This window comes from Thunnus albacares, chromosome 6 (assembly GCF_914725855.1).
Source record: "Thunnus albacares chromosome 6, fThuAlb1.1, whole genome shotgun sequence".
Taxonomy (NCBI): Eukaryota; Metazoa; Chordata; class Actinopteri; order Scombriformes; family Scombridae; genus Thunnus; species Thunnus albacares.
Window position 1 is genome coordinate 12,040,112 of NC_058111.1, and position 26,443 is coordinate 12,066,554.

The 26,443-nt window shown below is 39.6% G+C and overlaps 2 protein-coding genes across 3 annotated transcripts; one reads left to right on the forward strand and one right to left on the reverse strand.

Annotated features, from left to right (window-relative positions):
• Nucleotides 1-213: 213 nt before the first annotated feature.
• Nucleotides 214-3,280, reverse strand: txndc17 (thioredoxin domain containing 17). Its single transcript, XM_044353096.1, has 4 exons — nt 2,977-3,280; nt 2,653-2,734; nt 927-1,002; nt 214-737 (listed from the first exon to the last, which is right to left on the reverse strand). The coding sequence occupies exons 1-4, from the start codon at nt 3,119-3,121 to the stop codon at nt 669-671; spliced, it is 372 nt and encodes a 123-aa protein (XP_044209031.1). The 5' UTR covers nt 3,122-3,280; the 3' UTR covers nt 214-668.
• A 150-nt stretch (nt 3,281-3,430) lies between these two features.
• On the forward strand, nt 3,431-25,803 carry kiaa0753 (KIAA0753 ortholog). 2 transcript variants are annotated; one of them, XM_044353091.1, is made up of 18 exons: nt 3,431-3,942; nt 5,870-6,163; nt 6,303-6,573; nt 6,724-6,833; nt 6,937-6,999; nt 7,442-7,663; nt 8,372-8,549; nt 9,387-9,589; nt 9,793-9,923; nt 10,383-10,535; nt 11,089-11,178; nt 12,815-12,902; nt 13,031-13,102; nt 13,282-13,452; nt 13,676-13,757; nt 14,015-14,135; nt 21,228-21,461; nt 23,476-25,803. In XM_044353091.1, the coding sequence occupies exons 1-18, from the start codon at nt 3,805-3,807 to the stop codon at nt 23,627-23,629; spliced, it is 2,775 nt and encodes a 924-aa protein (XP_044209026.1). In that variant the 5' UTR covers nt 3,431-3,804; the 3' UTR covers nt 23,630-25,803. The 2 variants fall into 2 exon arrangements, with proteins under 2 accessions (XP_044209026.1, XP_044209027.1); XM_044353092.1 differs by having other exon boundaries at nt 13,034-13,102.
• The last annotated feature ends 640 nt before the right edge of the window (nt 25,804-26,443 follow it).

Below are 26,443 nucleotides of genomic sequence, written 5' to 3' on the forward strand. Positions count from 1 at the left end.
AATTTTCTGATTTGAAAGCAGCTGAGTTGCAGGTTTGACCTCCAAATTACATTATGTTAAATCCTCGGGAATTGGTTCATTTAATAAGGTTCATTACAAAACTCTAAAAGAAATTCTTCAAATATCAAAAAAGATAAGCCTGGTGTAAAATTACAGCCTATTCACGTGGATGTGCTGCCACCTAGTTTCCACAGAGGAAAATGTGACAAAATGTTCAACATCAAGTTTTGCTTTATTTAAGTGCTACTGCAAGGCAACATCAGTAAACACGGTCACAATTTAAAAAAAAATCCCAACATATTCTTATAATCAACTAGTGTGCTAGATTACATTTGAAGAAATGTATCAACTGAATTTACCACTCAGGATTGAGTGATTGCATATAAAGCATAACAAGACACACGTGTTTAATGAATTACATCCATTCTGTGATCATCCTGCACATATTCCAGTACACATATAGCTGTGGATTACAAAGGACGGTCATTGTTAGGGTTGTAAACTCACACAGTTGCTGATTTGTTTCATATTACAGTGGAAGATGAACCTTCTGCATCCTTATCAATATTCAGTATTCCTTTATTTGAATTGTGATTAATGAGATTTTTCTTCATAACAGTGAATAAATCTTGAATGCTTTGTGACTGATGTGCAACGTGCAGGATCTCTCAGTCCTCAGTGAACATCATCTTCACCAGCTCTGCTTTGAAGCATTCTTCCTCCACCAACTTCTGAGGCTGAAATGCAGAGATGACACGGATATGACTTTTAACATCGCTGTATCAGAAAATTACCTGACTAGACCAGTCTGACTGTCACAATATAAGAAAAATATGCATTTTTATTTGCAACATTTAATGGGAGATTTATCTATTGCTATTCTATTTTAAACAATAAGCTCTATTTCTAATAGAGGTCATTCTTACTGTGCCATATCGCAGTAGAGTGGGAACTCCGCTCAGCTTCAGCGTCTTCTTGAACTCATTATTTGGATCCTTCCAGCTGAAGCATGAAAAAGACACGATTAAGCAACCTACATAATGCATAAATGCTGCATACAAGTCTGAAGAGGACTCTCCAACGTGTTACTGTATCTGAAAAGTGTCTGAAACATTTTTATTTGGAGCTGATTAGTTGATCAAGAGAAAAGCAATAAAATTTTAAAAACATTTGGGAATTACAGCTTTTAAAATAAAATATTTGCTTGCATTTATCTGTTTCATCATATAAATTTAGAAGTTTATTGAAATTTACTGGTAATCAGAAAAAATTCACTGAAAACATCACTTTGATGTGTAAAGTTGGTCCAGTTGTTTCTTACTTTAATTAAAAATAACAACAACAAAAAAACAACTCTAACACATCTTGTGCTCTTTGTCATTGAACTTGTACCTGATCAGCTACTTTAGAATCTGTACCACAACTCTTTGGATAAAAGTGTCTGTCAAATGACAAAATGTAGATGTAATTCGTCCAATTTTGCATTTTTTCAACTAAGTGATTTGTTGTGGCCTTAAATTAATAACATTCATATACAGTGAGATACAATGTAAATTGTACAGAAATTACTGTAATATACAGACTTTTCTGTCATAACTAACTATTATGGCCTTAACAAATTGCAAGTTAGCACACGGAGTCAACATGTTATACAAATGTATTGCTGTGATTGTCTGAATAACACAATACCTAAGTAACTGAAAAAATAATCCAACTTTATGAAGATGACATTTTGTGAACTCTCCAAGAAATACTGGGGATATATATATATATATGTGATGATTTACACCATACGTGATCACTCTGTCGAGTGAAAACACTATGGCTGTCTAGAAATGTCTCAAATTTACAGCTGTACTCAATATAACTGGCTCCGCAATTTCAAATGGGATCCACCTTTATAATATCATGCTGAAATTAGTTGATTAATCTATTAGTTGAACAACAGAACATTTATTAATTGCAATTTTGATGATTGCATAATGTTCTTAATATTCTTTGTAATTCATCAAATATAAGTATGTCGACTATTAAATTAATCAGCAACTATTTTGATAATCAATTCATTGTTTCTAGTCATTTTTTTAAGAAAAAATGTCCAAATTGTCTGATTCCAGCTTCTCAGATATGAATATTTTCTGGTTTCTTTAGTCCTCTATGATAGCAAACTGAATATCTTTGGGTTATAGATTGATAGTCCTGACAAAACAAGACATTTTAGGTTAAATCTTGGGGAGTGATCGATATTTTTCATCATTTTCTGACATTTTAGCGAACAAACCAATTGATTAATCAAGAAACTAATTAACAGATTAATCAATGATAAAAAAAAATCATTAGTTGCAGCCCTACTTCACAAATATTAGAATTACTTGTCTTTCCATTTCATATTTGTTATGAAATCGTTTCTTTGAAAAGTTTGTTTTTTTTTGTTGTTGCTGTAATCAGACTGTAAGTTCATATTTTCAAGGACATTACATTGGGCCCTGATAACCTGTGATTGCCATAATTTATAGTAAATATCAACAGATCAATCAGAAATGAAATAACTGTTCAGTGGTGACAGCACATGTCATCTGGGTGACTCAAGGTTTTGATATGGTGAAACAGTTTTCCCTAAAATGTTGTATCAAAGAAGAGTAAAATACTGACTAGGCCCTTTGTCCAACTTGACAGTAGATGAAGACAGAGCCCTCGGGAAGGTGACTCATCTCCCCTCTTACAACCGGCTCAGCTGAGGTGGAAGAAGAGGAACTGTTAGAAAATTACTGACTTACAATGCACAAAATATGACAATTAAACATTAAGATCTACAGAAGTAAAACAGTGTACCCAATTCAAAACCAGGACAATTAATTAACTTGTTCAGGTTACAGTATGTGACCAAAGGTGTCAATCAAACCTGCTCTGAATGAAGGTAAACGCACACTAACTATTGCATATTAGGTATTAGCTGGTGAAAATATCTAGAGTTACCTGTTACACAGTCTGGACACCAGCTCTTTCCTTGGGCGTCTTTATCACCAGAGAAATAAGCAAAAATGTCCTTTCCTTTTCTCTCAGACACAGCTTTGCAGAATTCATCGTAGCCACGCACACTCACTTCTTCGTACTTCGCCATCGTTCAGTTTAGACCGAGTGAGTGAGGAAATGCACGGACTTGGAGCTATTTGACTGTGAGAAACTAACAAGGTGTTTGCAGATAGAAGTTGTGCTTCTCTCTGAACACTGCAGCTGGTAAAATAAAGCAAAGCAAAACTTGCCAGTAGCACTTCCGGTCTGTGCAAAGGTTCTTAAAGGGACCGTGTAGATGAATTAGTTTATTAAAAATTAAATATATACGCAATGGGTATACTATGTGAATAATGTTATTACGTAATTCTTCCTCGACGTTTTGAGTGAAGTTATCATTATCAATACAATTAAATTACGCTTTTTAAAAGGTGGTTGTATTGATGTTTGACTGCTTTCACGATCCGTACTCGGTAAAACAAAATTACTTCCGTCTATGGCGTTCTGTTGTTGTCATGGCGGCGTTTCAAACTGTTGCCAACCTTGGACAAACATATAGAAAGTTAATTTACCGTGCGCTTTATTTTAATTCCTTCAGTTAGCGACGATGTATGCATACATACTTTATAATACTTATATAGACTGGAAAAAACGTAGTTATAAGCGAAGTAGAAATGACTCTGGGATTAACTCTAATTCAGAAGCGTTGTTAGCTTGCTCATGCTAACTCTCGTTAACGGTATCAAGAATTGTTTGGTAGTTTGACACAAGTTGGCGGTTGTTTTCATTATAATGACTGCGCAGTTCTTGCAGGGTGGTCCCACGACTTCTGTAGGACCACAAAGTCCTGGAAGAGACTGGGTTGTTTTAGGTTCAGCCCGAAACGTTCACAGCGGTGGAGATTTAATCACTGGGATGTCCCAAACCAAGGTAAACAATGAATGAACGCTAATATTCCGCTGTATCTTTATTCCGGTGTTTTGGTTTAACGAGTGACCGTGTTAACTGCTGACTTTCAGCCGACTGCGTGGTGGTTGTCATAGTGACGGCAGTTGTTGAAAACACGAACAGACATGTAGGTGTCCTCTTGAAAGCCTTTAAATTGAATGTTCAATACAGTATATGTTCTTCTGGTCCATTTTGTCTTATATTAAGTAAATTAAATTGTGTCGCCAACTAGAAGCACTCACATTTCTTCACTTATTTTTCTAAAATTAATCTTTTTAAATGTTAGCTTGTCAAGAGCTAGAAGAGCAAGAAACGCTGAATTTCGTTGCAGTATCCACGCTGACGGACCGTATCATCAAATTAAGTTAAACATACGGTAGTCTGGTCAAACCGGGTGAATACTGGCCATGTGACTACACACTTTCAACAATATTTAGCCACAAACTGAACATACTGTGTGCACACAATGACACATGGGTTAATTGGTTGAATATAGGCCACTTTCCGATTGAGGATAACTGTATAAAATCCCAAAATAGGCCATAGCTGCACTACCAGTTTATAGGCTACGGTTTGTTTCCCACATTAAGAAACGAGGTGAATGCTTGGTTAGCGTAAAATTAATAAGGCTTTTAGGAGGACACCTACGTGTTCTGTTCCTGTTTTCAACAGCTGCCGTTCGCTACAACAACCACAGACGCATTTGCCTCAACATTTTCAGATAACACGGTCACTCTTTAAACCGAAACACCGGCCACAAGTGCATGCATGTACACCCAGCTCCCAGTGAATTTGGTACAGCTAGCTAAATCCAAATAAGTCTTATACAGTGGCTCTGAAATTAACTCTACCTTCATGATGGTTGTAATGTTAAATTTTAATTGACAGTTGTTATATTGTATGGCTACGTTGGTGACTGTAGTATGTGACGCTATTGAATTATGATGTACTAGAGAGGTATTTCTCATATTTTGTCCTATGATTGACTATGATTTTGTCTTATGATTGACTTGAGCATTGACTAAATATTGCACATTTCAGTACAGCATAATGCAGTCCAGTTTAATCAATACCTCTACACCTGCCAGAACCATTACTTCTGCACATATTCTGCACAACATTTTCTTTTTACAATGTAAAATGTATATAGCCTTGTAGTATTGTAATGTTTATAGATTGAATTCCATTTACTTGACTTCTTTTGTTTGCATTTATTACTCCTAGTTCTTATCTGTTACATTGTTTTCTGCCCTATAATGTGAATTTCCACTCCGGGGATCAATAAAGTCTTATCTTATCTTTGAAGCAGTTTCAACAAAAACTGAACATTATAAACATCATGAAGCTTGGATTTATTGCAATTTATCTCAGGGCTGTTAGACTACATTGGATTTGCAGTGGTTAGTTGCACCAAACAAAATGGCATTGCATGACTTCAAATCAAGTGAATGACAGTAGGGCTGCAACGATTAGTCAATTAATCAATTAGCTAACAACTATTAAATTATTTGCCAACTATTTTGATAATTGAATAATCATTTTGAGTCATTTTTTATGAAAAAAGATTCCAAATTTTCTGATTTTTATGACAGTAAACTGAATATCTTTAGGTTGTGGACTGTTGGTAGAGACAAAACCAAGAACAAAGAGAAAAAACACCTTGGGCTTTGGGAGACAGTGATCAACATTTTATACCATTTTCTGACATTTTCTGGACCAAACAATTAATTGATTAATCAACAAAATAATAAACAACAGATTAATCGATAATGAAATAGTTGTTAGTTGCAGCCCTAAATGACAGACATATTTGTCGAGAGAATGATATGAAAAACATGATTGAGGATTACAGAGGCTGTTTCTATCACATACAACACTGATTACAACATTGACATCTTACACGCCACAGCTATTATTCAATGAAGCCGTGCCTGCAAGCGTCAGCAACCGCGCCACCCGTGTAGTTCCACCGGCCCCCATTGTGATTGAGAAACTGCTGCCGCTGTCAGAGGAGCGGGAGAATGTGGACAGCACCAGGAGCTCATTCAGCTTCACCACTCTCTCTGAGGAGAGGCTGCAGGCTGCGATTAAGCTGGCCAAGAGAGATCTGAGACGAAGGCACCTTGAGTCACTGAATAAATCTCCTGCCAGACCCTCTCAAGAGGTCTCCCTCTTTGAAACAAGTGATGTGGAGCTGCTTCAGGTAGTTGATTTGCATGAATAGTATATGGTTTATACTTTATAGTTTACCGTCTAACTTTGGAATTCATCCCTGACCTAACAAATCCCAATTCTGACTTTGTCCAGTCAATGGCCAAGTGATTATTTTCTTCTCTTCATAGGAGCTAGGAACCAACCCCAGTAAGACAAAGATAAAGGCCTCCAGTCCAAAAGAGAAGGTGACCCGACCTGGAACCAAACAGTCAGATCAAGCATCCCAAAAGCGTTCTATTTCCCCCAAACCACGGGTCGGCCAGTCACCCCCGACCAGAGATCCTGGCCCAAGGCCGTTGGAGGGAGCAGGCCAGCAGGCTCCATTAAGCCAGGGGATCCTCAAGCTGCAAAATGAGCTGGAAGTTTATATCCAGAAAGTCGAAAAACTAGCTAACAGAGGTAATCCCCAAAACCGGCTTGTCTTACTGTTACATTTTTAAAGTTATAGCATAGTTTGAAAGTGTTATCTCTACATCAGCACCCACACTATACCCACCACAGTCATCAGGCTCTTCACACAATTTTACATTTTATTGATTTGAACAACAGGGGAGAAAATGGAGGAGCCGCTGGAGCCTGATGAGCAAAACAAGCTGGAGATTCGCAGGCAGAAGCAGGCAGCCCGTTCGGCACGTACCATCTATGTTCTCCAACAACAGGTATTTTCATCTGGAGCACATGTAATCGAAAAATCAACCTTCACTGACTTTTTAATTTACTCAGTTTTTACAAACACAGTTCTTTAAAATTGTTATTAAATAGGTAAAAGAGATAAAAGAAGATATAGAGAAGCTACGCAGCCAGAAAATGTGGGAAACCAAAAAGGTATGTCACGGATTTAATGCTATTTAGAACTGGGACCATTTATTTGAATGTTGATGATAATTGATAAACCATTGAAATAGAAAAGTTAAATTACTTCTTTCTCCTCTCTTGTTCTATATGCCAGTCATGCATCCAAACACAGCATCAGTAGTCTGAAGCTGCACTTCTATCAGTTTTATTTGTCTCTGTGACAGGCAATAAAATTAAAAAAGACAAAGCTGTTTGTTTTTCCCTCAAGTCAGGAAGAAATTATAACTATGATGTTCAATTAACACAGTTTTATGTAGCAGTATTATTTGTTGTATAATTATTTATCTTAATGCATTTTGCTAAAAGGAGATTTTTTAGAGTTTCTCAGCTCTACTGCTGAGCAAAAGTCATTAATTATATATCATAGATGTTATTCTATGGTAAACTGATTTACTCTCGGTTCAACTCTCAGTCCACAGCAATAAACAGGCTCGCAGCAGCCCACCGTGGGACACTGAGGGCCTTGCAAGCTGTTATCCACCAGCTTTCAGATCTATCTCATGGCAAGGTCCCCCCTCATTACAAAGAGTTGGGCCAGCTGATTCGCCAGCTCTCTTTGTGCTCAGCTAAGATAGAAGTTGACCAGGGTTCAGCTGTGCCTGAGACGACCCTCGACATCCTGCAGAAACTAGAGGTGAGCAGCATACTGTACAGTAAAATCAGATTTTACTGTACAGTAAAATCAGAAAGTATTTGGACTGTTGTGTGGTTTTTCATCATTTTTTTACTCCAGCACAGCAGATTTGAAATGTAAAAGTAACTATGTAAAACTTGAAACCCTTTTTAGTCTCCCAGTTTTAGGGCAGTATAGCAGGACAACGATCCTAAACATACAGACAGACAACCTAAAGAGTGGAATGTTTTTGACAGACCAAGTCAGTCACCTGGTGTCAGTCCAATCCAGTTTCACTTACTAAAAGACCAGGCTGCCAGATCTGTACTGCGGCATTTTGCTGCAGTACAGATCTGGCAGCCTGGTCTCTTGGGCATCATAAGGGAAGATGCAAAGTGTTTGCTGATTTTTGTGGGTCATAGACTTAAGTGTGTTATTGAGTGTGAAGGATTTGTTGCCAACTTTTACAATTTTTTTTGTTGACTTTTTTGTTGACTTGACACAGTTCCTTTGTGTCCTCAATAAAAGCAGGATTATGTACAAAAATGACTACTACATTATTTATTTTGATAGTATAGTAAATTAAAAAATATAGTTAATATAGTGTTTTGTTTGTTGACTGATTTATATCATTTGTCTAAATATGCAGTTTATGTTAAGGAGGGATATTTTAGGTTTTTTAAGAGTATAATCCAAGTTTTAAATGTCTTGTCACTCTGTTCCTCTTAGACCTTGGACTCTGCCCTCAGTAAACAAGAGATGCTGCAAAAGATGCAAGCCCAAGCATATCTTCCACGCAGGATGTCTCCTCGTCGCAGCATGTCACCTACTAGTGCACACCAGGGTCCCAGCATCTCAACTGTTCGAGGACCTCGCAAATCAGCAAATCCCAAGAGAAATATCCGGGGTGAGCGCTGAGTGTTTCTTTTTCTGGTTTAGTTAGCTTTTACTGCTCCTTAGAAAGTAGTTTGTCCATGTATAAATATGAATCATTTTCTACTTTCTAACCTCAGCAACAGTAGCTATTAATACAATGTCAAGCTTCATGAATGTAATATAAATGCAGTATTTTCCTTCCAAATTTCCTACTAATGGCAATGGTCTACTTGTTCCCAAAGCCTCTAGAAGCTGCCCAGAGAGTAAATTAAACAGATGCCTTCTGACGAAGGACGAACCGTTTAGTCTCCCGTGTATCTGTAAATCACCTGAGGGCTTTTGTGCGGTTGTGTTTGGGCCCCCCGCTGTGCTTAAACAGCTGCATCCTGGCTGAAAATTGATAAGGAGCCATGAAGAAGTGATAGAAAAACAGGAACTGAAGAGCAGAACTCTGGCCCTCGGTCCCCTGTTGCTTAGTCTTATGATCGGTTAACTCCTGCTGGCTCCTATTGCGCTGAAAGGCATCCTGCGGAAGAGAGGACACAAACACCTACAACGAGCTATAGCTGCAATCTAGATCTCCCTGGAAACAAAAATCCCTGTGGTGTTACTTAAGTCCCCGTACCGCCACCAACAGCAGTCAGTGGGGAGCCATCTGATTGTTGGGTCCTGGCTTATTCTGTAATTGATGGTGTCGCGTTAGCTTATAATGCCACCTAGCTCCAAACTGATTTACTCATGTTTAACAGCGATGAAGAAGAGTATAGTTTATAGTTACCACAGCAATTCAGTATTTTTTGTCTATATAACATCAGATCAGCTTAGATCAAAGCAAATCAACAGTTTCATTCCTTATTTGTGTTGGCAGGTAGGAGAATGGTGCCACAGAAGCCCAAAACGACGACTTCTCTCCAACCCATGAACAGAGCACAGGTGCTCAGGGCTGGCCTGGAGAGTCTCGCCCAGCAGAGGGAGCTGAGAGAGCTGCCGGGACAATGTCAGACAAACACCACCCGCAGAAAAGGAGGGGCGCTACACTCTGAGAGGAGCAAGGCTGACAAAATAATGAAGGTGTTTGCCAAACTTCTACAAAGTTGAATATTGAACTGAATATAACACATGAGAAGTGCTTTGTATTATATTGGAAGAGGTGTGACTCATTTTTGGATTCTTTTAAAATAAAGAAAACATACAGATGCCACTACAAACCATGCCAAAACCATGTAAAAAAAATCTTAACATACAGTTTTTGGGGTTATTTGTTTCTTTCATAGCGTAATCAAATGCAAGATGCAGGCTTCCAGCAGCCTACAGTGTCCTCTCGGCTTAGAGTGAACCAGCTCCCTCAAAAAGAGCACTCTGTGCCCTGGATGCCTACATCTCCTCACTCTCCTCCTCCACACCGGTGAGACTTTTTATCTCTCCGTACAGCTGATGACACATTAGATTTCTCCTTAACCCATTACTGTTCGCCAATGCTTTTTCTGTCAGTCGCTCTCAGCTCATACTAGATCATTAATGTCCTTGCATAACTAAGGTTACACTGTTGTAATGTCTGAGACTCTAATGTCAAGGTAACCATATGCAGCCAGTATGAATCAGTATATATTAATCTGCAAATTAATGCATTTTTACATTCACAAATGCTATAGATGCAAATAAAATGGAACTGAATTAAACCTATGTAGGCAGTGCCAGAAGAGAGACCTGTCTGATGTGCATAAATGGCCTTTCCATGATTCTTCATCTCCATACCCCGCTGCTCAATTCCCCCTTTCCCACTTTTCCAACTACTCCTGATATATTATGCATCTGTGTGCCTGTGTGTCATATTTGCTCTTTCCTCTGGTATGAATCTCAATAGATCTCCTCAGAGGAGGAGACCAGAGCCTCGATGTCTCTTCTCTCCTGTGAGGCCCTCACCAAGCCCTCCAAGGCAGCAGGTGGCTGGCGGGTTTGGAGAAGAGCCGGTCTTAGGCTCAGAAATGAAGAAACAAGCTCAGAATGAAGCATTAAGGTGAGGCTCACTGCCTATACCTTTTAACCTGATTTCAGTCTTTTCAACTTATCAGATATTTCAGAATGAAATATTATTGTCCCGCAGGTGAATCATGTTTTTGGGGTTTTTTTTACAACATATCTTGCCAGCAAAATTTTAAAAAGTTAACTGGGTTGAATCTAGGGGAAAAGATATTAATGAGTCCTCCCTCTTTATTCAGTGAGTTATTTCTATGTCAGACCCCACTTGCTGAGAGCCACAGGCTATACTCTGATTCCAATTCAAAGTTAATTCTTTCCAATAAATTAATCTAGGTGCCTGCTAGATTGAGGCCATTTCTCTTTGTGAGTGATTAATAGTTGGCCTGTTTTTAGTGCTTAGAAGTACCTCATTGATTGAGTGTTCCACATATGTCTCTGTTTAATCAAATCTTAATTAATACAATTGTGCTTTCCAATTAATCAGGGGCTAGAGCAGTACAATTTTTATAGATGGGGATTATAAGTTATTTATGTGAAATGCTAATTAAGCTTGCATTTTGCTTCATTTGATGATTACTGACTCGGTACAGGAAAGCCTGGTTGGATAAGATGACAACGCAGAGACTGAAAGAGCTCAACCAGCTGAGTCAAGAAGAGGCTGAACGCATTCAAAGATTAAGGTACAGTAGTAATACAATTACGGTTTTAGCAGACTTAATGCATCTGCAGAGGAGGAAATTGAAGGTCATAAAGCCGAATGAGTTGTTGGATACAGATCCAGACAGCTTTTTTCAATCTGTCTGTACCAAAATTGAAAGCTCTATACACACTGTGACAAGAAATACCAGACTACACAGAAAAATATGCAATTGAAGCTGACGTTGAAATAAAATAGTTCCAGACGTTCCTTAGCAGAAGTTCTCTTCAGAGGACAAAATCATTATTCTGTCCTGTGCCTTCAATGAACATTTTGCTGCTTAGGTTATTTAAGAAAAAGAAACATTTTCCACCAGTAGCACCTCTAAAATCTCACTGCTAACCCAAGGCAGTAATCCACACAGTAATCTGCCATACCACTCAGTGCGCCAGGCCTCGCAGTTTAATCGACAGTTACATTGGGAATTACAACACGGACACAATTAGCTACGAACAATAGAAACAGAAAATAATGCAGCTTGTGATTGCAGCAACACACCCCCCCTCAGCACCAGTGAGATCATATGTTCCTATAGATCACCACATGTTTCCTAGTTAGTCATTGGACAGTTAAACTCTGCAAGACCAGTAAAGAAACGCAGTGCATAGGTTGCAACATTCGGCCCATTAAGCATTTATTACATGCAGTACAAGCAGTTGGGCAGTTTTTTCCTTTATGATTCTATCTTCTCAAACACCTAGTTTAGTTTCATGGTCCTGGTATTTTGTGCATAATGGCTTACTAGGAAACTTGAATGGAACTGCATTACTGTCAATATAATTATTTCTACGTGGGCATTTCTTATGGAGGACCACAAGTGCCTCGGAAATAGTACTAAAAATAGGCATTATAAATTTGTTTACAAATCAATTAATTAATCCATAAATAGACTAAATTAAAAAGTAATTCATTATTTGATATTTTGCTCAGTTTTAAAAAGAGCAATAAATCACTGGATTCACAAATTGAATTAAGAATACAGATTTTAATCTGGTATTTAAAAGGGCAATTTTCTTTGCCATTTGCATCTCCGTTTCCATTTTAGCTTTTTAATTCGCTGAGTCATTTCGCTTCTCCTTTTAGCCTCTCCATTTGGCCTTTCTGTGACACTTTGGCCCCTGCGCTGCTAAAACAATACAAATCAGTCTCCCACGGAAGCCCCCCCTCTCGCGCGCAGCTCCTGGTTTTGATAATAAAAGCTCTGTTGTGTCTCGTAAGTACAGGTTGTCACGTTGTGTCATGTTATTATGATTTTTTGCTGTGATACTCAGGTTTTAATCTAACAAATGTTATTTATTCAGGCTCCATAAATCAGTTCACTGGCTTCTTCAGTAAAACAAGTCCAGATATATTCACTGCAATATTCACATAACAAGGGTTGGCTTTATGCAGAGTAGCTGTAGGCGTAGACATAGTGCCTGACAAAAACTACCTTACTGTGGCTACTGTTTAGTGCAGATGCCCATCGGGTTTGAAGATCAATTTTAATGTATGTAGATTAATTATAATTCATGAAAAGAAACTGCACAGCAAATTTTATATCAGTATCTCTAAAGTTAAAGCTTTCAGCCACGTAACTTCTGTGACAGCTTGCCATGTGGGTGTGTTTTGGTTCACAGGTCTGAAGTTGTCTCGCCAACTCAGTGGGCTGAGCGAGCCGAGCAGAAGGCCAGAGAGAGAATTCAGCCTCTTCTGGATGAAGCGCAGGTAGGAAGATGTATCTCTTGTCTGCATATTGCCAGATTTTCTGTATAATTTTTTTGTGAACTAAGTAGGAGTAAATAATGTTTATTTAGGATTGATGCGACTGAGCTTGTATTTGTCTGTTTCCACAGCAGATTGGTGAGTCTAGGAACAGGATCAGCACCTCACTAAGGAATAGACTGTCTGAGCAGGCGGCAGAGAGGGTGAGCCATGCTACTGTTGCCAATAATTCACAGGAGGGAGGAGACTTGGCCCTGCTATTTAATAAATCATGAATAGGGGCTCATGGACACACTAAGCCAACAAGGACTTATGAATTTTACAATTATTTCCAATATTTAGCCTTTATTTTTTCTGTTGTGCTGAATGTTGTCCTCGACAGGCAGCAGAGAGTGCTGAGCAGCTGAGCGAGGCCCTTCTGGAAGATCTGTTGGAGGATACTGCACGGGCGGCGTGGGCGGCTGAAGCAGACGAACAATTGGAGGGCATAGCCCAGCATAGGCTGCAGGCCCCCACCCTGGAGAGTATGCTGCTTCGCATGGAGGAGATACAGGTGAGAGCTGCCCTACAGAAAGGCCCACCTCAAAAAGGTCACTGTGGAACCTGAAAGGTCGCCAGTGATCGGTTTGTTATTTCTAGTGAGCTGTTATGACAGCTCTGGTCTGGTGCTGTGTACTGATTATGCCTTGATTATGTTCAGTCTGTTTGACATGGCTCAATGCAGGCAGGTAGACATTATGTTTCTAAACCGTGTTTCTCTCTGTGTGCCCGAGCAGAGGGATCAGGAGGAAGTGAGGAGACGGTTTGCTTCCATCACCTATTCAGACCCTCTTTACTGGGACCGACCAGGGCCAGCAGGTACAAACTGAACGATCTGCTTCTGTGTTAAAATAAACACTTCTGTGCATCATCTCTAACTGCATTCAGAGAATTATATTTCCCACTGTCTCCTGTAGGTGGAGACAGTGCTTCAACTGGCAAGTATAACCGAGTACTTATCATTCTGACTGTATGCTTCTCTTGTTTTTTTTCTCTGTCTGTCCCCTGCTCCACCCCATCCCTCTTGACATACACTACCACTGCCACCCCCTCCCCTTCCTTTCTATTCTTCCCAGGACCCCAGTGCCATGTTTTGGGCTCCAGGCCAGCCTCTCCTCTGCCAATTAGGCTCACAAGGCCAGTGCTGAGGCACAGCTCTCCAGCTGATATTGTCCTAGAGAAACCCGTGGAGACTGGGTGGGTTACTACGTCTTTTATCCTTTTTTGTAAGAACTCGAATCATCTCTGTTTCTCATATTTCTCTGATGGCTCCCTCTCCTTGCTGTTTTAGTCATCTCTAAGAGGCAGTGGTGAAATTTTTCCAGAATATTAACAGGAGTGCAGTATCAGGGTTTGACCTATATAACTTCCTTCCCAATATTTTGAGTTGAAATTATAGGTCTCAGCCCCCATTATAAGTCATCATTACTTCAGCATAATACTAATGAGTGCATGATATTATGAGATAAGCCTCTTTCTGAAAAAATATAACAATGATTATAATAATTTTATTTATATTGCTCTTTTCAAGCTTAAGCACAAAGTGCTTTCTAGATCAAAAGGATTTATAGAATAAAAATAAAAAAACAATATAATATAAGCAAAAAATAAATATAAGCTACATATGCAAATGATTTTGATTTCTTTGAAAGCCTAGGTCAGTTTTTATGCTTTTTTATGTGAAACAGAAATGTATTGAGTAGCAGATAAAGATGGCCTGTGGCTGGTGTTGCTGTACTGAGAGCAACACCATACATAGGAAGTCAGTCACTAATGGTTTAATTAGGCCTCTAGACTGGATGAAAAGTAAAGTGGTTAATGTTTTTCCTACAATGCGCAGTTAGTGTTTTCTTTTTTCCGCATGACGTGTTGTTGCCTTATAATTGCTCTCCCACCGGGAGGCCTTACTCATCCCACAAAACTCACTCAGTGGCGACCATACCCTGGGCAGAGTCTATTCCTGACTCCGGCAGAAGACTCCACAGAGAGACCCTCTACTGCCCAGGGCTTTGGTTGCAGCTGCTGTACTGCTTAAATTAATGAGGAACTTGGAAGGAAGAGAAAAGAGAGTGGAGGGACTAGAAGTTGTTGACACAGACAAGCCAGCAGGATGCTGCTTCTAACAAATTCAAGTAGCACCATTAGCAAATTAAAGTCAGTCAGTCTCAAAGTGCCCCAGGTTCAGTTCCCTCAATAGAAACATTGCCCTGAGATCCATTGTGCCTGTGACTCATCTTAGACTGTCTTCTTAACACATCCATCAAGTAATAGCTCTATTTTTTGGCAAAAAGTAACAGGCGTTTGCCAGTCCACTATTTGCTGTCTTGTCTTTTTGAAGAGGTGTTATGATTTTCCATTAGTTATTGGTTTTTCAGAGGTGTCCAGCCTTGCCGCTTCTTAGTCATTTGGGAAATGCCAGCGCATTTGTTCTGAAATTCCCTGTGGGGTAAAACAGAGACAGACTTGTCAGGTTCACTTTTATGTAACAGAGTGGTTCAACTTTAAAATCGGAGAGGTCACTGACTAATTGATTAATCGTTCCAGCACTTTTATGCTTTTCATGTGTTTGGTTTTAAGAGAATGTTGGAGCAGTGACTATTGGTTTGTGTCAGTACGTTGATTAACATAGTCCTGAAGGTGACAGAGGAATTCAGCAGCATGGAGAAGTGTCTTAGTTGTCAGCCGACTCACACATCATACCAAGTGCATCACAGAATCTCTTTCCCATTACATTCTCCTCGGCTGTTCTTGTTCAGTAATGAAACAGTTAGATAGGACAGTTGCTAAAATGTCCCATTTAACATAAGAGAACAACTTTATTTGTATTGATGGGAGTTATGTATATGAAAAGTGTCTGCATAATATTTTGTGTCTCTAAGATTGCTTTCCAGAGCCGTAATTGTACTTGTTCTCATATGAAAAACAATTAGCATCGATTCTAATACATTGTCCACATTAGTCACCTCTTCCTCACTCACTCAAGACCCAACCTATTTGGTTGTCACTCGCCGACTGCTTGTCTCAGGGAGGAAAAAAAGATTGATTTTAATTTTCATAGCCAACTGGAAAGTGAAATTTTAGATGTCAGTACTAGTGTATATTGTGAGCACAGGTATCAAAAGGGCTGACTGAGAAAGGTGAAGCCAGTAAACTTGATACTTTTCTTCTTAGCTGTTGGAAGTAGGGAGTCATTTGGTGTGAAGAAGAAAGAGAAATTGTGTTTGGTAGGCATATTGTGTTATAGAACTGCCTTTTTGGGCCAAGAATTTGCTTTGTAAACTGACGTGAGCTTGTGTTGCAACGTTTCAGGCAAAAATGACGCATTCTAAATCACTTAAGTGAATGAAAACAAAAAATAATTACAGAACCAATTCAATTCAATTCATTTTTATTTATATAGCGCCAAATCATTAAAAAAAAGTAATCTCAGGGCACTTTTCACATAGAGCAGGTCGTACTCTTTAATTTACAGAGACCCAACAATTCCCCCATGAGCAAGGACTTGGCGACAGCAGCAAGGAAAAACTCCCCTTTTACGGGAAGAACTGGGCTTTGGTGGGCGGCCATCTGCCTTGACTGGTTGGGTTGAGAGAGAAAGAAAGAGAGAGAGGGAGAGGGGGGAGAGAGAAACGGAGAAGCATAATAACAATAATAATAACAATGACATCAATAATCATAATAGAGATATGACTAGTAATATTAATAGCAGTAATAGCCGGAGAAGATTTCAGGGTAGGACACCAACAGGACTGTGCCACCATCCCTGCACCATCCCCGCGTCAAAGGCCCACAGTTCGGATCCCAGAGTTTCCTGCAAGATGAGAAAGCACAAAAAACTCCAGGGAAGAAGCCAAATTAGTAACATGCATTAATGGTACATGAATGCATACAGATGGAGGAGAGGAGGAAGAGAGAGGAGCTCAGTGCATCATGGGAAGTCCACTGGCAGTCTAGGCCTATAGCAGCATAACTAAGGGCTTATCCAAGGCAAGCCTGGTCAGCCCTAACTATAAGCTTTATCAAAAAGAAAAGTTTTAAGCCTACTCTAAAATGTAGAGAGGGTGTCTGCCCCCTGGACCAAATCTGGAAGATGGTTCCACAGGAGAGGAGCCTGATAGCTGAAGGCTCTGCCTCCCGTTCTACTTTTGGAGAAACTAGGAACCACGAGTAAGCCTTCATTCTGGGAGCGCAGTGTTCTAGTGGGGTAATAGAGTACTATGAGCTCTATAAGATATGATGGTGCCTGACCATTAAGGGCTTTGTAGGTGAGGAGAAGGATTTTAAATTCTATTCTGGATTTTTCACAAAGCCAATGCAGTGAAGCTAAAATGGGAGAAATATGATCTCTTTTTCTAGTTTTTATTAATACAAGTGCAGCAGAGAGACTTGTTTGGGCAGCCTGATAATAAGGAATTGCAATAATCCAGCCTAGAAGTAACAAATGCATGGACTATTTTGTCTGCATCTTTTTGAGAAAGGATGTGCCTGAGTTTTGCAATATTATGTAAGTGAAAAAAAGGCAGTCCTTGAAATTTGTTTTATGTGGGAGTTAAAAGACATATCTTGATCAAAGATAACTCCCAGATTCCTTACAGTCATGCTGGAGGCCAGGGTAATGATATCTAGAGTAGCTATATCATTAGATAATGTGTTTCTAAGGTGTTTAGGGCCAAGCACAATAATTTCAGTTTTGTCCTAGTTCAGTAGCAGAAAATTGCAGGTCATCCAGGTCTTTATGTCCTTAAGGCATGCTTGGAGTTTCTTTAACTTATTTGTTTTATCTGGCTTCATCGATGATAGTAGTGATGCAACCAGCATCCTATTGCATCACTTCTACCAAAGAAGAACAATAGTTTTCCACATCTGTCTTAAAATAATAGTGAAGTGCCCAAATGAACATTTACACATGTTTTTCTTGCTATAATCATTCCTCCTGTTCATACTGGCCATTAAAAGATCCCTTCATAATGCATTTACAATGTAAGTAATAGGGACTAAAATCCACAGCCCTCCTTCTGTACAGAAATGTTTTTAAAAGTTAATCTGAAGCTAATATGAACCTTCAGCCGCCCAAATTAGTCGAATCAAGTAGATATCTTTTTAGTGCCAAATTCCTTTTTTGTGTTACTATCCTGCTGCAGCCCAACAGGGAATCACTGTCTGGGGAAACACAAAGAGGGACTTTCAGACCAAAAAGAAAGAAGAAGACAGAAGATATCTGCTTGATTTGACTAAGTTAGACTGCAGAAGCTTCATATTAGCTTCAGATAAACTTTTTAATACATTTTTGCTCACAACAAGGACTGTGGATTTTGTCCCCCATCACTTACACATTTAAAAGGGATCTTTTAATTTTCAGTATGAACAGGAGGGATTATTACAGCAAGCAAAACCTGTTTCAATGTTTGTTTGGGCACCTGACTATTGTTTTAGGACAGACTTGAAATATTGTAAACCTGTCCTTGAACCAGCCAGTCCTAGCCTTGTTGCAGGCTGCAAACTGAATTCTCTTCAGTGCTCTTGCTGATTTAATGTCAGCATGTACCCTTCATTTAGGACATGTCAGAATGTTTAGGTCTTCAACAGGAAGTAATAGGATTTGAGTTTTCAGTGGTCTTTCAGATAACTGTGAAATGACATTTGACATCTACAGCTTGAGGAAATGAGCTGCAGTCGTGCACAAGGCTAACTTCTATGCTGAAATGAGTCAATGTTGCAAGAAAACAATTGAAAATGCCTCAGTTTGATGCCAGAGAGGAGCATCAAAAAGTGAAAAACAGATAACAGATAATGAAAAATGCTATTTTGATAAACACTTTCATTTTCAGGTATTCACAACAGCATCCAGCCTCAGTTTAGTCTCATTTCTTGTACAACTGCCAGCAGCTCAGATAATGAATATTTTGTGCAGTAACCACAGTATACTGGGCTTTAGGAGAGAGGAAAACCTGGATTAGCCAGAGTGGAAAATTATTGATGACATTGATGAACTTCTGCTCTCTCGTCTCTCATCCAGCAAACCGAGCAGCTGATTAAAAGAGCACTTGCATCAGCCCCTATGAAGGACAAAAGCCCTGAGAAACACATCAGGCGTTGCCGTCAGCAGGAAAACAGAGTCATGCATGCAGTCTGACACACACACACACACACACACACACACTCACTCTCAAACACAGAGAGAAAGAAAATCTGTGACAGTGACATACAAAAGCAGTGCTTACAAAAGCAGAGAGTGTCAGTGTGGCTATCACTTGAGGCTTTTTTGATTGTAGTGTTTCATGACTAAAGGACACAGTTTTTTCTGTTTAGATGCTGTTATTGAGGGATGGAAAGGTGAAAGGGGAAGAAAGATGGGAAAATGCAATTTTCAAAAGAATTACTCTCAGCTGACGTGGAGAAAATCATAATTACTAGGTCTTATTGTATTGTTTATAGGTCTCAGGCTATTCTTTACCATTACTTTGGATGTATCTCTTTGTATTGACAATATTTTAGCTCACTATTGCTGGGCTGGCAGGTATCTAATTTCAGTATTTTAACACTCCCATTATCTTTCACCAGGCAAAACATGGGCACTGTCCTCTTGAAAAGTATTTTCCAAAACAGGCTATTATTATTATTCTTTACACTGGCTGTCTTTGTGTTTGTGCTTGTGTGAGTCCTATCAAAGGATCACTGAGACAATGAACTGAGAGATTTCATCTTTGAAAACATCAGCAGAGCGTCAGATAAGATTTACGTATCCATGGTGAGGAGCTCAGACCCAGGCCTCGATTGTTCCTCGTCTCTCTAATGCTGACTGACCTGCTGCAGCTCCATCAGCAGGTCAAATAAATTGATGGAAAGATGAAAGACCCACTCAGCAATATTCTGAACCTTTAATGTGTTTTTTTTTTCCGATCTACTATTTCACTCCAGGATAAGTATTTCAAACAAACCGAAACTCTTGTCACACAGTATATGGATGCTTTTCCTTGTGATGACTTCCACCTTATACACAATGACTCAGTTGATTCAAATACATTCAACAGACTGCAGGGTAGTGCATTACCGACTAAACAACAATATTGCAACCATCTATACGTTTTCCTCCACACTGTTCAACCTCTACCTGTTTCCCATCTCTCCTGCTGCTCTCGAAAGCTCACCAGGGCTTCTGAGAAGTGTATCACCCCCTACTATCTATAAGCCACATTTGGCTTTGTGCAACTCAGCTTCAGCACAGCCTGCGTCCCCTTTTGATATATCACATATGCAGCTGTCCTTTGCCAGGTCCTCCCAGGAGATGCACGGCTTGAACTTTTGTAGAGAAATGAGAAAACAAACTTGAAAGTCACCTGAGAGGATTTCACTAATAGTTGATACTACTCATCTTTTGTTTGTGTATTTCCTGAGCAGGCCAAGGTGTGTTTGAGGATGAGGATGTTTTTTCGGGGTTCCCTGTCACACAGATTTAGTGAAATATTCACTACAGATGTCTTATACGATTTTCCCTTGTCTTGTAGCCCCCTTATTGATGATTATAGGGCAGAATAGAGTGAGAGATAACCACTAACACTTTGTAACATTTGTTTTCTGAGGATTTATTTTATCACTCACGTCACCTTTTCACAGATAAATATACAAGATTCATTTTGCCCTCAAAGGTCCTTTTTTGCCACAATGTCTGAATGGTGTTTATTGACAGGAAAGGCAGGCTGGATCCTGTTCATTTCTGGATATAGCACAAACATTTTCTTTCTCCACATCGGTCCTCAGATGCCCATTAGACAGTAAATAAACTCATTTCCAACTAGAATCCAAGTCGACTGTGCTGGCACTTTTATATTCACGGCCAACCCATGGTTTGCAAGCCCCTTCAGTCAAAACAGAAACAAGTTTAGCTGAGGCAGGGGAGCACAATAGAGAGGCACTTTGCTGTGGGAACTGCTGCAACACTAAATATAGCACTGAGTGTGGCGTCGCAAGAGCCAGGCTGATTTGTCCAAGCAGAGAGGATTATAAAGCCAGACCATTGCGATGCCCAGCTGAGCCTCTGAGCAAGGGGCAGGCGAGGGAGCTGGCCCACGCTCTGACACCTCTCCTAAATTCATCATCCAGAGCATTGTGTTTCTGGTCAATCACAGCACTGCACTCCATTCTCGTCAATAATTTAGTTTGCCCTTTTCTCCACAGCCGCAGCAATCAAAAGCGCTTAACCAGCTCATATAGTGTGAATGGTCAAGGTAATGAAAAGGTGTAGTAGGACTGTTCGCCTCGTGACATGAGCATCCACTTGTGTTTCCTCAGACACAGTATCCTCTCTGAGAGCAGCCTGACAGAGGAGGCATCCCAAGAAGAGCAGCAGCTAAGACACAGCACCGTGTTCCCGGGTCCAGTGGAGAGAAGCAAAGAGACTGTTGTCTCTGTGCCGGGCAACATGCTAAGAAGCATCCGGAGGTACAGGGAAGACTACGAGGCCTACCTGCGCGTTGTGGCTCACGAGGCCGTCGGCAGCTTCAACCCCTGGGCCATCGCAGACAGGTAAAAGACCAACAAGTAAAGGATTCTTACAATCTTAATTCCCCTCTGGACACTCAACACAGTGCTAATAGTGAATCTCACACATTTTTTTATGTACCTTTGAAGTTTTATGAAAACATTTGTTCTCCGTATTAGCAATGGCATGCTCAGTTTTTGCAATCTGAAACAGATTTGTTCTCGCTGCTCTCTCGTTTGTCCCCGTACATTTTTAACTCACACAGTGTTCTCACTCTGAGAGGATCATGCACATTTTACGGTTTGCATAGTGTGCCTCTGGTATTTATCGTTGTTCTTCCTCTCCCACTCACAGATTTGCATACCTAACAGAATTCTTAAGTTGCTGCAATGCAGAATGCAGAAGACGCCCGCTCATCTTTGTGAACATACAGAGTCCATTTGCTTGATAGATTAGTCCAAAACTCCTAAAAGAGAGATTTTCAAGGCAGTCTTTTAAAAAGCTTTTTTTTTTTTTCTCCCTCTGCGGCGTAGATTTGCAGGGGAGTGTGAACAGCTCAATAAATTGTTTTTGCTTAAAGTCAGAGCTGAAAACTGTTGCCCAGTCCCACCCATGGGCTCTGACTGCTTATGGCTTATTATCAGTCCCACATCAACGAGAAGAAGTCTTCAAGAGATGGATCTGTATTTTTCTGTATTTAGGGAAAAAGAATCCTGTATGAGGAGAAGTCATCCAATTATCTCTGTGTTTTTGGAGAAAGAACACATACAAATAAACATGTAAACCCTCTGCTATACTGACACAGTGCAGAAACCTGTCTGTGTGATGAGATGGTAATGAGCAGACTAGAGTTGCTGTAGAGCTATACCGCCTGGAGGAGCTCATTCATTCAGTCTGCTAACAGATTGTTGCAAAAAAAAAAGCAAAACTTCAGCACAGCCAAAAAGCCCAGAAAATATACACACTTCAAGCTATCTTAAGTTTTGTTTGAATTTGTTTGAAGCATTTTTCATAATGACAGCTTGGTGAACAGATGAATGAGTAAACACAAGGCAAACTTGAATAATAAGCTTATGCTTTCCCCATTTTTAAATACATTAATAAAACACTTATGTTGTACAATTCCTTGTATTTACAGAAAGCTAATTTTGTTTTTGTGGTTTCATTTGGTTTGGGATTTTAAACATACAGAATATGAAGAGTCATTCAGGTGAGCTAGCACGGCTTTTAGCATTAGTGTTATAACTATTTCCTAATGGCTGTTCCCAATATATAATAGTAGATTCCTCACTCTGTCTCACTCACTTCAGAGAAAAGTATTCTTGTATTGACTCCTCGAAGCTTCAGATAGTTCAACAACCCACAATTACTGCGATTGTTTTGTTGCAACCACAACCAAATGATTTGACATTTTTGGGGCTCTGTAAGCAAGATCCTCCATGTTCCTGTCTCATTTGTGAGTTGACCCAGATAATGATCAAAACACTGAAACTTAGCTTGGTGCTGTACACCAGTCTTTTCAGTTATTTTCCTTCATTTTATGCCTTTCAAGGCGCAAATTTCACCAAGTTTTTCATGTCTAACTCTGAAAGTCAGTAGACACAGTGGTTAGGAAAAACCCGCTTTAATAGCACCTGCTGCATTTGTGGAGATAATAACACGAGGCGGATTACTTACATTTTCTTTGAAATTTCAGGAAGTGGGTTCTTTTAAAGTGATATTTATATCCCACTGTGTCCAAGCCTCTTACCTTTTAATCAAGCTGTTTTAAAAGTGTGTAGTCTCAGGTGTGTTGGCAGGAAAAACTATACTAGTAAATATAATAAAATATATCAATCACACTCTCCAGATTTACTCTACTTCTACAAAAGATTGAATGATAGTTTCACATGATCTTTGTTTCATATGTTTTTGTCAGATGATTGGGTTGCCTTTTTTAAAATCAGTTTGTATGTGTGTATTTAGCTTTTAAAAGTGACTGAAAGTCTCTGCAGTGTAATTTTGAGGAAAATGTCAAAGAGTCTCTAATATCCCTTTTTGTTCCTTGTTGTTTCTCAGCCTGGCAGAGGAGTTACTGTCGGAGGCTCTGGCTGACGTGGCAGCAGAGTTTCAGGACGTCGTTGAGGAGTACGCGGAGGCCGTCTTCACCTCAGAGTTCCTTCAGCCAACCCAGTCACCTCCCACTTCAGCTCCAGCTTTGGTCAGCCAATAGGGTGTTACAGCATCGAGGCTGCGGCAGTTTCTTACAAATTGCTATAAAATGTATTTATTTTAGTGGAATATCTGCCCTTTGAGACTTTTTTGTACAAAGGATATGAAATATCAAGGATCCAGGTTCATTTTGTCGACAAAGGACTGTGATTATTTGCTATTTTTCTAGAGTTTTGTAAGAATAACAAGCAGATATTTTATTTTGCAGTGAAACTTATTGATTTATGTATTTATTTTGTACATAAATCTGAAAAAGTGTTTATGAATCACTCCTTTGATGTGACAACATGGGATTTTATTTAATTGTAATTGTAGTTTTTTTTATTGAAGCTGCAGCGGACAAGACTGTTGAATTACTCAGGGAGCTTTAGTCACATTACTCTTTGTGGTCCATCTGTACGTGTGATTGAATTCCACCAGGAAAGTTAGTTTAGTTTAGATAAGCTTTGAGAGACCATTACGACATTACAGAGGATTATAAGATTACTGCCCTCCCCTTGCACATAGTTTAAATCTCCCTGAGGATTACTCACACTTTCTATTTTCATGGCGGAATATGGAAATAAATTAATTACATATGGTTTCCATCAGAATGATGTTGGAAGCTGAGGGCATCATATGTAAATCAGTTCCCTCTTGTGTTTTAATGTCTCAATAAAGGGTCTGAATGCAACAAAGAGCGTTATTTCCCCTCACTGGTTAATGTGTTATCCCAGTAAGTTATGACCACTGTGAGGAGATAGAGTACAAGAGAAAGAAGTGATATGTGTACAGACATGAAGTCTCTCTTTTTTCCCTTTTGTTTTGGCACCATTTTATAAGGATCTTCTCAGTCTGTATGTGCACAATTCATGAGGACTTAATTTCTGTTGCATTCACCAGAGAGAGACCCACAAAATACGGACACCAGTTTATATACTGTTGGGACTGACCTAATGAATTCTGCATAGTAATGGTGAAATGTGTCAGTCCTGAATGCAAAATAAACGGGGTGGACTCGGCAGACCGAGCGAATGCGCGGGCCCCCAGAGAACAACATGAAAGCCAAGCAGACAGAGCAGAGGGGACACATCCAGATGTTGCGTCGGCCTGTGGGGACCAGCCTTTGACAGGGGACATACAGTGACTGAATGAATTAGCTCACATTGAATCAGCTGCTCCTATTTTCTCTCAGGCTTGGGTTTCTGCGTGGGCGTCTGAATACGTGCAGGCTTTCACAGGCTCGGGCAAATTTCTTCTTTTCGATCTAGGACAAAAAGAAATTGGTAGGCTCAAAACGGACAGAGTGTTGCAGTCTTTACTCTGACATACAGAGCTGAGGTTGCGCTGACATCGAGTAATGGGAGACATGAAATGATTCTGTTATTATTCAAGAGCAAATTTCTAATCATGGTTCAGAAATCTTAAATGTGTCTGCTAAAAGACCTTTGAAAGACAAGAGAGGATATATTTTCATTTCTGCCACCTCAGCAGCTGCCACTTTGCATTTGACTGTGAGACTGTGTTGTCAGCAAACCAATGAACAGTGAAATCTGTCCCCTTAAATATGTATTTCTTTGTGGACAGTGAACATTGTTGAGGTTTTGGGGTCACTGCTCCGCTATTGATTTTTCAGGATGAACTCTGACCATGCACTAAGAGATGTTACAGAATTAGCACTGTTTTGCACATAATTATAATTTCTAATGATCAGAGTGGTTCGACCTTGCCGCTAGCCTGCACCCACTCATCGCGGCTTATTTCACAACTGGAGAGGACACAGATGACTGCGGTGTATTCATGATCCATTGAGGGGGCATTTTGCCATACAGGTACAGTCCATCAAGGCTGGTTTGTGACATTTAGGTTGCTTTCAAAACATTTTCAGCTGAAGCGTGGTACTTACGCCAGATGGATATGAAATCTTATGGCTTTGTAAGAGGTTATTACTCACGGCTGCTGTTCTCAAGGGATTTTCTGTTGGAGCTCAAGTGTCAGAGTGATGATTTCAGCTGAGATGCTGGTCATCTCTGAGGGATGTGTCATGCAAATACTGGCATTGTTTGGATTTTACACGCAACATTTCCCATTGCAAGTTCCTTTTAGACAATTTATTTTGAGGCTTGGTTTGCTCTCTGAGATCTCATTAAACACCTGTGACTGCATCATTTGCTAAATAAAAGCATAATTCAGTCAGTGCTTTGCTTTGTTTCAATTATTAATGGTCTCAGAGCGAGATGCTAATGATGAGGTTTGTGTCTCAAACAAGTAAAGAAGCAGAGTCCCTGCAGTGAGCCAACTGAGTTCACACTGATGGATCATGAGACTGGAAAGACTATCCGGGAACCCTGGAGCAGATGTGCCTAGGGTGAGTTATATAGGAAAAACTCATAATTTCATAATTTCTTTTATTATGATTTAAGATACAGTCCAGAATAGACTCTGACACACAGAATAGCTCACTTCAGCAGGAGGAGCAGCGTGACCTTTTTCCTCACTACTACTGTGCATCACTCATCAATTCATTTTCAATACTCATTACAGTGAACAGTGTAGCTTATAAGCAATATCCGACTACTGCCTACTGAACAAAGTTCCTTATTAAAAGACATCTTACTAGCAGTTGCCATTACGATGAGCCTCAGTTGTTTATTTAATAAGCGATCCAAGCATAATGATCTCCCATGTACCTCTTGATAATCATATCTAAATAAGTTTTCATTTAACAGTTTAAAAGTGATATCATGTTTGATCAAAGGGTTAAATATTATTCAGATCATGTAAAAGTAACCACTCTGTTAAACATCCCGCATTCATAATTTTACCCAAGTATTAT

What these genes read in the sequence shown, in the direction of transcription:
- txndc17 (XM_044353096.1), bottom strand. Translation starts at nt 3,121, where the DNA reads ATGGCGAAGTACGAAGAAGTGAGTGTGCGTGGCTACGATGAATTCTGC. An exon ending in CAAGTTGGACAAAGGGCCTA is followed by an intron (nt 1,003 to 2,652) that starts GTCAGTATTTTA and finishes TTCATGCTTCAG; the next exon opens with CTGGAAGGATCCAAATAATG. An exon ending in CTCTACTGCGATATGGCACA is followed by an intron (nt 738 to 926) that starts GTAAGAATGACC and finishes TCTGCATTTCAG; the next exon opens with CCTCAGAAGTTGGTGGAGGA.
- kiaa0753 (XM_044353091.1), top strand. Translation starts at nt 3,805, where the DNA reads ATGACTGCGCAGTTCTTGCAGGGTGGTCCCACGACTTCTGTAGGACCA. An exon ending in CGAAAAACTAGCTAACAGAG is followed by an intron (nt 6,574 to 6,723) that starts GTAATCCCCAAA and finishes TTTGAACAACAG; the next exon opens with GGGAGAAAATGGAGGAGCCG. An exon ending in CTGAGCAGGCGGCAGAGAGG is followed by an intron (nt 13,103 to 13,281) that starts GTGAGCCATGCT and finishes TGTCCTCGACAG; the next exon opens with GCAGCAGAGAGTGCTGAGCA.